This window comes from Cajanus cajan, chromosome 6 (assembly GCF_000230855.2).
Source record: "Cajanus cajan strain Asha chromosome 6, NIPB_CcT2T_4, whole genome shotgun sequence".
NCBI classification, from domain to species: domain Eukaryota; kingdom Viridiplantae; phylum Streptophyta; class Magnoliopsida; order Fabales; family Fabaceae; genus Cajanus; species Cajanus cajan.
In genome coordinates, this window is record NC_138522.1 from 37,756,443 (window position 1) to 37,770,710 (window position 14,268).

The following is a 14,268-nucleotide window of genomic DNA, read 5'->3' on the forward strand; positions in this document are numbered from 1 at the left end:
TTTATATATATTTGGTATGAAATAAAATTCAAATACTTGTGCTTATAATTATTTATTGTAGGTAAAATCTAAAATATCATTACTATACAACTCACATAATAAGCAAATAAATTACTTTGAATCAATATAAAATAGATATTTATTTACAATAATTTTTTAGTGAAATTTTTTGTCAATCAATCAAAAATAAATTTTCTTGTAGTGTATATACTAATGTATACTAAGAGAATGAGGGATATCATATGAGGATACTTTTGAAAGTTGGGATACGTTATACTTTACTAATTGAAGTTGAGTTGTTTTTAGCTAATTAACATCAATGGAGTGCATCTTCTCATTTCAAAAGCAATATTAAATTCTCTATAATTCCTTTCGTTTTCATTAAAATTACAATAATAATAATAAAATTTAAATGTAAGGATTATAACTATAACCTATAATAATAATAATAATAATAATAATAATAATAATAAAAAAAAAAAAAGACAAGTAGATTGTTTTATATCTTATTATAATGATCAATTGATAAGCATTCAGTACAATCAGTAATGCTCTAACATTCACTTCCTCTCTATGAAGAAGATGAATGACAATGCAAGGCAAAACATTGTTAACGACTAGCTTTTGAAGAAACCTATATACACCAAAGTTAAAATCACATGAGAAAATACTTAAGTATTATAAATCAAAGGTTAAATAAAAATAATTAAAATAAAATATTTTGATAACACTTAAATTAAAATAAAATAAATAAGTACAATACTTAACTATTATAAGTTTAAATAAAATTAAATTCATACAAATTTAAATAAATTAAATATTAATAAATATAAATATTCACACGTAATTTATATCTCTCCGTTAATATACGAATATAAAAATTTACTTATTATTCATGAGTACCCATTTATAATATCAATTTTCTATCCAATACTAGTGATTTTATATAAATTTTTTAAGATCCCTAGTACTAACAACCTCAATTAAATTCATGATCGATTCATTATTAGCTGATATTTACGACTTACGCAAGAGGGGTGTCAAATGTTTTGGCCACCGGCCTGCTTCTCTCAGTATAAAGTATGATCAAATTTCTTTCGTTTTCTCATCCAATATTGATGTATATTTCTTGCCTTTTGACGTAGTTAAAGGAACTAATTTGTAATTATATAACACTAACGAAATTGTGGACCTAACTCAAAGCACTTGGTACCACCACCGCCCACATCACCCATCTCTGATTTCCATTTAGATGGCTCATCATAATCATACATACAGGCAAACGTGAAGAAAGAAAAGAACAACAAAGAGATGAAATAAAAGAATAAGAGACCAATGGAAAAGGAGTGGTCCCTCTCAAGCAACATTGCAGCAATGGTTTTGTTCCACACTTGCTTTTTTTATTTTTTCTATGAATTAATGGATCTCTTTCTTTGTCCCAAAGTATCTTCTTTTCATTCCTGGATGAACGTACATTGATATGATGACCGTTAAATACGGCCATTTAATTGTTCAATAAAAAAATATATAGATAATTCAGTCAAATTTATTTTTCAATAATGTAAAAAAATATTAAGCTAAAATTACCCCGTTAATAAATGTCATTTTTCTCTTGATTTTTATAAATACTTTAATTTGTTTTTTCAGAGACAATACAATTCTATTTAAAAACACGATCATAGGGAATTAATTTCTTTGAAAAATTCGAACTTTGATTCATAGGGAATTAATCCTTTCCACTGAATCCACTGAACACAACTTTCATCGATCAGTTCTTGCTAATAATTAATTGTCTGATAACACGTGCATACATTTATTTAGGATTAGTTACAAAATCCCGGGTAGAAAATAAGAAAAGTAATATGAAACTGGAGAAGCAGGAATGAATTGGCTTCTCAAAACTTTGTTATTTCTGACGAATCTCGTTTACTTACATGGTTTAGTTTGAGAATCAAAATCATCTAATACAGTAAAAGAAGGTTTTTTTTTTTTTCCCCAAATTTTTAAGATTGATTTTCAGCTGGTAAATAGAACTTTTGTAAAGCAGCATATGCTAATTAATGTATTGTCTATTTATTTTTATGCAAATTAACTGAGGTTTATATGTATATAAACAGTGTTTGTTTTACTTCACCCAATACCATGTACCTTAAAAAAAAACAGTGCTCGTTTGGATTATAATGTACACATTAAATATTATTTTGAAGAGTATAAACTAAATTTTATTCACTAATATTTGAAAAATCACAATCAAAATCTATTTGAATATAATTTAAAATTCATAATTATAATTTTGAGTAAAAGTGAAAAAGTCACTATTTCATCGAGTCAAATCATAAATTGACACACCCCGATTGATTGCAAGTTTGTGGCCTATCAGTAATTGCAAAGGTATACCAACTACCAAATGAAATAAGATGAGTTCAAAGTTGCTACACTGCTGTCGGCTAGGGTAACAAATTTATTAACAAGTAATGATATAAGGCCATTTTTTTTTCAAACACTTTATTAATATTTAAATTTTACCGTACAATATCATCTATATATATATATATATATATATATATATATATATATATATATATATATATATATATATATATATATTCCTCACTAGTTTTCAATTTAATGTAAAAAAAACATTTTTTTATTGACTAAGTTTGATTCACTATTAACTAAACTTACCTCTAGATGTTAAATAAATATTTTTTTATCACATCATATCATTAATTATATTTAATTTTTTTAGTTAGATATCAAATAATTTTTTAGTGTTCAAAAAATTATTTTTTATAACTTGATTCATACTAGAATTATCAAAATGAGTAATTTGACTTAGTCAAAGATAACCTATTACAGATTGAGTAATACATGGACTAGTCCAATTCGACTCACTTTTAGGTAAGTTTAAAAAATTAACTTTGTTCAATCGATCTATCACATATTGATGAATTAAACATGTTGTCTCACTTAAATAAAAAAAATATAAAAAAAATTATTAACCTTATAAAAAATATATATTATAATTTATATTTTAGAATTCCAATTATATCCAATTCATAATTCATTAAGTCTTTTAGGATCAGTCTTTCAAGTTGCAAATTTTTATTTTTACTGTTTAGTAACTCTTAATCAGATTCCGATAAATAAAAATTTACAACTTAACAAATTTAAGGAAACTTTTTAAATATTAAAATATTATTTAATAAAATGTAAGAAAAAGAAGAAGAATAAACATTATTCACAATTAACTAAATCAATTTATAAAACTAAAATTATTGTATAAAATATTAACAAATAATATCAAATTAATACTAATTATTATAATTACAATTAATATGTACAAAATTTGTTAATAATATAAATATATAATCACATAAATTAATATTTAAAAACCTAAAAAATAAAATAAAAATAAAAAGTATATCAAGTGAGTCATCTGTGAACCATTCCAGCTCACCACAAATTGACTCATGATGAATTGAGCCAAAAAAAATTTTATAACTGAAACAAACTAAATTTTTTTAGTTCAATCCGACTTAAACTAGTTCAAACTAACTTATTAGCTAGTTTCAGTCGAATTTGATAATTCTAACTTTTACTATATAATGAGTGAAATATATATATATATAGTATTTGGAGAAGTCCAAAAGGGCCCGAGACACATACCTGCATGTTACCATGAAAGAACAAATAACTACGGATCCTAGTCTTGGAATTATTATATCATTCACATTTCACAGTCCAGTGTCAAAGAGATTGATGACAAGGATATATAAGCGGTTGGCACAAGTGCTGTCCAATCAAAGCTTCACGGGTGCCCTACACCAAAGTTATGCAGTCAACATTATCATTCTTACTTTAATCATTTCTTCAATTCCTATCTAAAACCTTAGCATAATCTCCTCCGTTAAGCCCCCAAAATTCACGCGGCTAATTTTGTGTCCATCTTTACTCTCTCTAGTCTCTACCACTGCTCATTCACCACCACACACAACACCTAGCCTATCCATTCACTAGCCACTGTTTTTTTTTGTCTCTTTGAGACTAATTATTGACCTGCTTTTGAATTGTTTAATATAAGCCATCGCATCAATATTGATATTAAATTTTTAAAATTGCACTTATATAAATAAAGTTTACAAAATGTGTCTAATGACAAGGGAGCAAAATAGGCCAAGTTATTATTCATTTAGTACCCCACTTCATCATGCAATTAAACAGTTGGCAGTTATCATGCAGTATGTTGCACCCGACTTTAATCAACGAATTATTGAATTGACCTTAATTATTGAAGAAAAGCCACCGATCTGTCCCTTCCTGTGTCCTTATTCTATCTATATATTAAACAAACTTTAAGACCCCATAATGCGACACTATCAATTCCATTATTAAAGGGATAAGCCTCAACCTTGCAAGCCAGCACAACCAAAATTCACCAAGTTAATTTCTAGTTGTTAGTTATAGCCAAGGTCTTCTTCACTACAAGAATGTCTCAGGGAAGAGGCAGTGCATCTTTACCTAGGCTTGTGGTCACTGTGGTTTCACTACTGTGCGTGTTAGTTCTAGTGGAACATGCCAATGCAGCAATTTACTCCGTTGGAGGATCTGGCGGATGGACCTTCAACACTAACACTTGGCCCAATGGAAAAAGATTCAGAGCTGGCGATGTGCTAGGTAAGTTAATTTAATTAGAGTATGTTTGAATATAGATTATAAAAATGTTTTTGAAAATTTCTTTACTGAATATAAATTTATTTATTTTTTTAGGAAAGAAGCTATTAAAAACTATTAGATTTGTGTTCTAAACGTGTCACTTTGTTAATTTTCTTTAATATGTAAAATGTGGTAATTGTTGCAGTGTTCAACTATGACTCAACGGCACACAATGTGGTTGCTGTGGACAGAAATGGATACAACAGCTGCAAGACACCATCAGGTGCTAAAGTGTTCCGTACAGGGAATGACCAAATAAAACTAGCAAGAGGGCAGAACTACTTCATATGCAACTACCCTGGTCACTGCGAATCTGGGATGAAGGTTTCCATTAATGCAGCATGATAGTATTGAATTAATGCATGAATTGAATCTAAGAGACAAGTTAATGGTTAATTAGCTAGCATTAATGCTAGATATGTTGGTGTGTGATCATGTATGTATGTACTTTATTATATGAAGCTGCTATGTATGTATATTAATGATCACAATAATTTTGTGAATCAAGTGGGACTGAGCTGGCTTTCTAGTGTGTTTGTGTGGTGAGAGTACGATAATGGTCCATTAGTAGTTAGTCACGGGCTCTTGTTACACACTGGATCTGCATATTTTGAAATTATTCCAAGTCTGAGACCCAATTATATCTGTATTATGTGTGTCGGTGTCACGGTGAGTGGTTCAGTGCTTGTGTATTACTGTATTTGATGGCCTCAATAAATTTAATTTAATTTCTACATTGCTCCATTAGTCCACTTACAAAGGATGACGCCAAAAGTTTAAAGCTATATATCATTATATCTAGATCCGTCAAGGGTTGTTTTTAGTATTTTCTTGTGAGAGGAATATATAGTGTTGGGTATCAGAAAGAATGAGCGGAATGCGGAAGCACCGGATCAAGTTAATTAGAGATAGAGAGAAGTAAGTAGAGAGACAAGAAATATAAATACACACCAAGTTTACGTGGAAACTCCAAAGACGGAGAAAAAACCACGGGCGATCAAGAGCAAGATAATTCCACTATGTAGAAATAGGAGAGTACAAAAAGTTCTCTAATATCATGAGAACAAAGAGATAATCTCTCAAATATAGACTAAAAATACTCTCTTGAATATTTCCTCTCGATGTATGATTTTTCTCAAGTGTGTAGATTGCTGAATCAATTGCAATTTGCTCCAAATGCTTGATGCCTTATATAGGCATTGAGAAGAAGCGTATGCACCCAGAATAAGGAAACCTGGAACAAAACAAGGAGCGAAAAAGAGGAAACCATGCATGGAATCATGACCTAAAATCAAGGAAACGTGTTTTCCTTAAAACAGGAAATATGGAAGAAATTTGTGCCATAACTTTACAATCTCCACCTTGGCTCAAATTTAATAAGTTGCTCATCGCCAGATAAAGCCCCAGAGGGGCAATCATTTGTTGTAGAGACCAACCAAGCCCAAACAATGTTGAAACTTGGCATTCGGAAGTGGCTTAGTAAGCATATCTGCTGGATTCTCAGATGTATGTACCTTTTGTAGTAGAACTTCACCAATAGTAACAATATCTCGGATAAAGTGATGTTTAACATCTATGTGTTTGGGCTTGTCGTGGTAACGACTATTCTTAGTCAAATGAATGACACTCTGACTATCACAAAATACAGTAAGAACATCTTGTGTGAGACCAAGTTCTTTGACCAAACCTCGGATCCAGAGAGCCTCTTTCACACCCTCTGTTGCTGAAACATATTCTGCTTCTGTTGTAGATAATGCTGCAATAGATTGAAGTGAAGCTTTCCAACTGATAGCAGAATTACAGAGAGTAAAAATGTAGCCAGAAAGAGATCTTCTTCTATCAAGATCACCACCATAATCCGAATCAACAAAACCTGCAACATTATTAGTTGTAGCTTTGTTTCTGTCAAACACCAAGCCAATATTACTAGTACCTTTAAGATACCGAAAAATCCATTTTACAGCACTCCAGTGATCCTTTCCAGGATTATGCATGTATCGGCTCACCATGCTAATAGCATATGCTAAATCAGGTCTAGTGCACACCATAGCATACATTAAACTGCCAACTGCACTAACATATGGAACGTGTGACATACGCTCCATCTCTTCTTTTGTTTGTGGGCAAAGGTTTGAAGATAACTTGAAATGTGCAGCAAGTGGAGTAGAAACAGGTTTACAATTATTCATATTAAATCTGTCAAGTAATCTCTCAATATATTTTTGTTGAGATAAGAATAATTTACCAACTTGTCGATCTCTATGAATCTCCATGCCAAGAATTTTCTTAGCTGCACCTAATTCCTTCATCTCAAACTCATTATTGAGTTGAGCTTTCAATTTGCTGATCAAAGACTTGTCACGTGATGCAATCAACATATCATCAACATAAAGTAACAAGTATATGAAAGTTCCATCAAGAAATTGTTGAAAATAAATACAATCATCATATTTACTCCTGGAATAACCTTGCCCAATCATAAAGGAATCAAATTTTTTATACCATTGTCTGGGTGCTTGCTTGAGGCCATATAAAGATTTCTTTAATTGACAAACAAGATGCTCCTTACTAGGAACAACAAATCCCTCAGGCTGATCCATATAAATTTCTTCTTCCAGCTCTCCATGTAGAAAAGCTGTCTTTACATCAAGTTGCTCTAATTCTAAATCAAACAGAGCAACAAAAGCAAGCAAAATACGAATGGAAGTATGACGAACAACAGGTGAGAAAATCTCATTAAAGTCAATACCTTCCTTTTGATAAAAGCCTTTAACGACTAATCGCGCCTTGCATCTAGGATCTTCAACCCCTGGAATGCCATCTTTCTTCTTATAGATCCATTTACACCTTAGAGGTCGTTTGCCTTTGGGGAGCTTTGTCAAATTCCAAGTGTTGTTCTTGTGAAGACTTTCAATTTCTTCATTCATAGCCACTAGCCACTTAGCAGAATCAACACAAGAAACAGCTTCACTATAGCTGGCAGGTTCAACATCATCATTTACCTCTTGTGCATTTGACAATGCATAAGCAGTCAAATTGTCATCAATGTATCTAGCTGGCAATTTTATCTGTCTTCTTGTCCTATCTCGTGCAATGTTATATTCTTCCTGTTGCTGAATAGGATGATCATCACCATGATCATCAATGCTAGACTCAGTGGTAGAGGAAGATGGAACATCAACATTAGGAGCTACAGATTTTAACTCTAACTCCACCTTCTCGCTAGTACCTTGCAGATTATTAGTACTGGAAGAAGACACAGATGATTGTTTTCCAGAAGATAATAATGCATCCTCATTAAAAGTCACATCTCTACTAAGAATTAATCTTCGTGACTTAGACTCAGAACACCATAAACGATAACCTTTAGATTCAGATGCATAACCAAGAAATATGCACTTAATAGCTCTAGGAGCTAATTTTCCATCATTAACATGTGCATATGCAGGACATCCAAAAATTCTTAAATTAGAATAATCAATAGGATTACCTGACCAAATTTCTTCTGGAATCTTGAAATTAAGTGAAGAGTGTGGAGATCGGTTGATCAAGTAGCAAGCTGTAGATGCTGCCTCGACCCACAACTCACGTTGATGCCATAACCCAGCATTTGAGAGCATACAACGAGCTCTCTCAAGGATAGTTCTGTTTAAACGTTCTGCAACACCATTCTGCTGGGGTTTACCTGGAATGGTTTTGTGTCTAGCAATACCATGATTTGCGCAGAACTCATTAAAGTCACCTTCACAGAACTCCAATCCATTATCCGTTCTGAGCTTCTTGACTTTCTTTCCTGTCTGAGTTTCAACAAGAGTTTTCCACTTCTTAAAAGTGGGGAATGTTTCATTTTTGTGCCTTAGAAAATAGACCCAGACTTTACGAGAAAAATCATCAATAATAGTCATCATATAACGGCATCCTCCATAAGATGGAACTTTAGAAGGACCCCAAAGATCAGAATGAATGTAATCAAGGGTACCTTTTGTGCGGTGAGTTGCAGTGGAGAAGCTAACTCTTTTCTGCTTCCCAAAGACACAATGTTCACAAAACTCCAACTTACCGATGCCTTGATTACCAAGGAGACCTTGCTTGCTCAGAAGGTGCATGCCTTTTTCACTCATATGGCCCAGGCGCATGTGCCATAATTTGGTGGCATCTTTATCAGACATAGAAGATGAGACAGCTGCTGATCCTGTCACTATAGATCCTTGCAAGATATACAAACTACCAATACGGTTAGCTTTTAATAAAACAATAGCACCTTTTGATACCTTTAGAACTCCACCTTCAACTGAATACTTGCACCCAAGAGACTCTAGGGTGCCAAGAGAAATTAGATTTCGCTTCAAGTTAGGAATAAAGCGAACATTGGAAAGAGTCTTGATAGTGCCATCATGAGTCTTGATCTGAATAGTACCTATTCCTGCAATCTTGCATTGGGTGTCATTACCCATCAAGACAACACCACTATCAACAGGTTCAAGAGTGGTGAATAAGTCCTTATAAGGACACATATGAAATGTACATCCAGAATCAAGAATCCATTCAGTTTTGCTCCTCTTATCAGAAGAGACAGATATCATAACATCACCATCAGAATCAGTTTCAACATTAGCAGCTTCAGCAGGATTTTTACCTTTTTCTTGCCTTTCTTGTTTCTTTTTCAAGATAAAGCAGTCGGAGATATCATGCCCAAATTTCTTGCAATAACGACAGGTTTTGTTGGATTTACGCCCTCTGGATTTGGATCTACTTTTCTTGTTACTAGTACTCCCTTTTTCTTGAGTTCTACCCCTGACACTTAAACCCTCACCCTTGTCCTCAGAGTGGATATCAAGATCAAACTTTTCTTTGGACAACAAATTAGATTTAACATCTTCAAAGGATAAGGTATCATTGTTGCTATACAACATAATTTCTTTAAAGTGTTTATAGGTAGAAGGTAATGAGACAATCAACAAAACAGCTTTATCTTCATCATCAATTTTAATTTCAATATTTTCCAAATCCATGATAATAGAATTAAACTCATTAAGATGAGATTGAATAGGAGTACCTTCGACCATACGAATCGTATATAGTCTTTCTTTGAGACGAAGCTTGTTTGCGAGACTTTTGGTCATATAAAGAGATTCCAATTTCAGCCACAAAGCAGCAGCGGTTGTTTCATTTGCTACTTCACGAAGAACCTCCTTGGACAAGCATAGTTGGATTGCTGAAAGCGCCTTTTCATCCAACTCGTCCCATTGCTCATCAGTCATGTTGACCGGCTTTTTGGCTTTTCCATCTAAAGCTTTCTTCAATCCATTCTGTGTAAGAACGGCTTTCATTTGGACTTTCCAAATAGAAAAACAAATCTTGCCATCAAACTTCTCAATGTCAAATTTAGTGACGGTAGACATATTGAATCTCTAATTAAACAAGTAGCTCTGATACCACTTGTTGGGTATCAGAAAGAATGAGCGGAATGCGGAAGCACCGGATCAAGTTAATTAGAGATAGAGAGAAGTAAGTAGAGAGACAAGAAATATAAATACACACCAAGTTTACGTGGAAACTCCAAAGACGGAGAAAAAACCACGGGCGATCAAGAGCAAGATAATTCCACTATGTAGAAATAGGAGAGTACAAAAAGTTCTCTAATATCATGAGAACAAAGAGATAATCTCTCAAATATAGACTAAAAATACTCTCTTGAATCTTTCCTCTCTATGTATGATTTTTCTCAAGTGTGTAGATTGCTGAATCAATTGCAATTTGCTCCAAATGCTTGATGTCTTATATAGGCATTGAGAAGAAGCGTATGCACCCAGAATAAGGAAACCTGGAACAAAACAAGGAGCGAAAAAGAGGAAACCATGCATGGAATCATGGCCTAAAATCAAGGAAACGTGTTTTCCTTAAAACAGGAAATATGGAAGAAATTTGTGCCATAACTTTACATATAGAGTTATATATTATTTTTTATTTATGACTCTACATTATTATTTATTTATTTATTATCATTACTTAAAAGGATTTTAAATAATAGGACATGTGTGTATTTTATAATTTTTTTTTCTAATGATGTGCGATTTATGGAAAATCTATCTTGATTCCATTTTTTTTTTATTGTTGTATATATGATTATGAGTTATTAATTGTCATTAAATACGACTTTAACAATACTAAAATGTTATGTTTTGGTATTTGTGTAAAAAGAATATACTTTATTAAGAGAAGAATTATATTTTATTATTTTTTAACTTATTTCATACATAATTTCATAGTGATTATTTTATATTAATTATGTCTACTTTAAGTTTATATTATACTTTTATAATTTTATTTTTGATTTTTATTGAAATTTTTTTTAATCAATGTATATATTTTATAAACTCTTATTTTTTGTTTTATTTTAATAATTTAGGACATAATTTATATCTATATGAATTTAACTATATATATATAACTATATATATATTGGCGACTACTATAACTCGAAGTTGTTGTGTCTTTCTACATGGAAATTCAACAAGTGCTCATATCTACCCTTCCGCCAATTATCCATCACGTGGGGAATAATTAATTAATATGGTTTGAATTTGTCACAAGAAAGATGAATCGTACTCAGAAATCCTAGCTAATTGAATGACATCAGATATCATAATCGATTAATTGGTCCAAATATTCATCTTTACTTTCTTGTATGATCTCAGATCTGTTACTTGTTTTGAAAGAAATGATCATTAAGCACTATGAATTGTTGCCGGTAAATAATATTTTACTTTGCCATGTTCTAGATAGAATCCGTATCAAATTGAACCGTGACAGTTATTATGTAATTTGCACTAAAATGATAATTATTTTTTTAGTTATGTTATTTTTATCTAATGCACTAAACTAATTAAAATTAATAATATTTAGTTCTCTAAATATGTCTTTCAATAATTTTGTTATGCTAACAGTTTAATTACTTTCCTTTTCTTGTTGATATTATTTGTTATTTTACATTGATTTAGGGTGTATTTAGCTTGATGTTTGCAGACGTTTAGAAAAATGCTCTTAATCGTGATTTGACTAGAAACAACTCCCAAGCAGCCTCTGTTGAATTGAAAATTCCAATCTAAGCTTTAATACAAATTTATATTTAATATAAAGTTTTTACGCATAAAACACTTTACCTCAAACTTGCTTTATATTAAAATTAATTTGAAAAATTAAACAGTAAAAATTAAAATATTTTTATAAACGTCCAGCTAAACACAATTAACGCAATTAGGTGTACGAAATGATTATTTAACATACATAACCATGTATACACCGAAAACATTTGACAGATTTGTTTTGGGGGTTCAAAATCTAGTTGGATCCTCACGAGTCTATTTTTGCGGGCCAAGGCCCGAAATGAAACGATACAGCTGATCCTCATACTTTTGGGTTCACAGTGTTAGAGGCTCAAATAAATTAGCTCGTGATATATACAATTTTTTTTTAATAAGTACACCTTCTTTTTCTTAAAAAAAAAAAAATTAAAATATTTTTAATTTTTTAATTTTACATTTTCAACATTCAATTTAACACTTTTTTTTTTCCACATATCTCATTCCCTTATCTTTTCGGTTTTCACGTGTACCTCTTTAACTTCCTCCCACTCTCCATTTATTTCAATAGATAGTTTTAATTATTTCAATTTTTACATTATTCTCTTCTCCCATTCTCTTTCAATTTTTACGCTATTACTTTCTCCCTCCCCTCTTTTGATTTTCACACATACTTGGGATGTAGAATTGGTTTTCGACAGCATTATAGGCACATGTGCCTTCCTTGATAGTATTGAAGGTGTCTAACCAAATATGTATTTTTTTCCTTCAAGCATTTCCCCTAATTTACAGGTCTATAAAACACAATATTAAATTTAATGTTTCAAATAATTTTAATATTATGGAAAATGCTTTTTGCCATAGTGAAATAAGTGTTCTGAAAGGTATTTTTTGAAAATTTATTTTTACTTTTAGAAAGTACTTTTTGAAATATTAAATTTACTATTTTGAAAAGAACTTTCCAAAATTATGTAAAACAAAATGCATCCAAAAAGTACTTTTTATAATATTAATTTTACTACTCTTGAAAGTATTTTCTAAAACACTAAAATTAGTGATCCAAAAAGTACTTTCCAGAAATGTGTTATTTTACAAAATTATGGAAAGTTCTTTCCGGAACAATAAATTTAATTTCTAGAAAGTATTTTCAGAAGTGTGTTATTTTACATAATTTCATAAAGTTCTTTTTGAAATAGTAATTTAGTGTTTTAGAAAGTATTTTTCAGAAGTATGTAAAAAATATAATTTTGAAAAATACTTTTCAAAAAATCTTTTTAGAATAATAAAATTAGCATTTTAGAAAGTATATTTTGTAATACTAAATTTAATGTTAGGTTTTCTAGAGGTGTGAAAGTGGAGAAAGTGTTTGAAAAAAAACGCGCATCTGGCTCAATATACCTTTGAAACCATCAAGGAAATTCCATGTGACAACAACATTGTTGCACACTAATTTTACAGTCCGAGTACATGTGAAAACTGAAAGAGGTGAGGGAGAAAAAAACTAATGTGAAAACTCAAATAATTAAAACTACCTATTAAAATAAGTAAGGAATGAGAGAAGATAAGAGGGTGCATGTAAAAACAGAAACGGAAAAGGTAGGAGTGTGAAAAAGAAAAAGAAAATGCTAAATTGAAAGTTGAAGGAGTAAAATTAAAAAATTAAAGAATAAAAAAATTAAAAAATATGCTTATAAAAAAAAGGAGGTGTATATATCATTAACCAATAAATTAGGAATGCCATTGAGTTGGAAAAGGAAACAATTAATTCTAATATTGACTAATGAATAACTCTAAAATCATTTGACAAATGAATTAACCCAAGCTATTCTCAATCTGTTGAAAAATTAATTCGATTGGATTGGATCGTGTGACACCCTGTACCTCACACATCATAATACACGAATAAATAAAATTGAATAGAAATGTCTTTCATAAATAAAACTCGAACATGTTCAACTTAAAAGGTATCATATTTTTAATAACAAAATCAACTAAAATCCCAATAAAATATATTACAAGAAAACTAACAATTATTTCAAAACATGACAAAAGAAGATAATCTCTAATTGAATCTCGATATCACATTCTATTAGAGAATAACCCTTCTATGAAGACTAAGTCTCGTCACTAACATTCTCAACATCATATTAAAGATCACCAGCAATAACATACAAGAAGAACAACATAAAACAAGGAGAGTCAGAAACATCTTACTTTGTCTCACAGCATTAGATGTGGTTGGACAGCTAAACACAAACAAGACATATACAACATAACATAAGCATATCAATCATATAACATTTTCCATTCATTCACAATGTAACAACTAAATATCACATAACATTAAGATGCATCATGCAATGGATATGGACTACATGTTAGCATACATATGACGCTAGTAAAAATATCACATATCACACTTGTGCATTGTTGTTAGAAATATATGAAGAGTGGCTTAGGAGTACATATC

General features: G+C 30.9%; 1 protein-coding gene across 1 annotated transcript; it reads left to right on the forward strand.

The window, feature by feature from the left end:
* The first annotated feature begins 4,370 nt into the window (after window positions 1-4,370).
* Window positions 4,371-5,245, forward strand: LOC109792632 (basic blue protein). The gene is made up of 2 exons (XM_020352051.3): window positions 4,371-4,677; window positions 4,862-5,245. The coding sequence occupies exons 1-2, from the start codon at window positions 4,491-4,493 to the stop codon at window positions 5,059-5,061; spliced, it is 387 nt and encodes a 128-aa protein (XP_020207640.1). The 5' UTR covers window positions 4,371-4,490; the 3' UTR covers window positions 5,062-5,245.
* The last annotated feature ends 9,023 nt before the right edge of the window (window positions 5,246-14,268 follow it).

Coding starts and splice junctions, on each gene's coding strand:
- LOC109792632 (XM_020352051.3), top strand. CDS start 4,491: ATGTCTCAGGGAAGAGGCAGTGCATCTTTACCTAGGCTTGTGGTCACT. Junction 4,678..4,861: donor CAGAGCTGGCGATGTGCTAG/GTAAGTTAATTT, acceptor TAATTGTTGCAG/TGTTCAACTATGACTCAACG.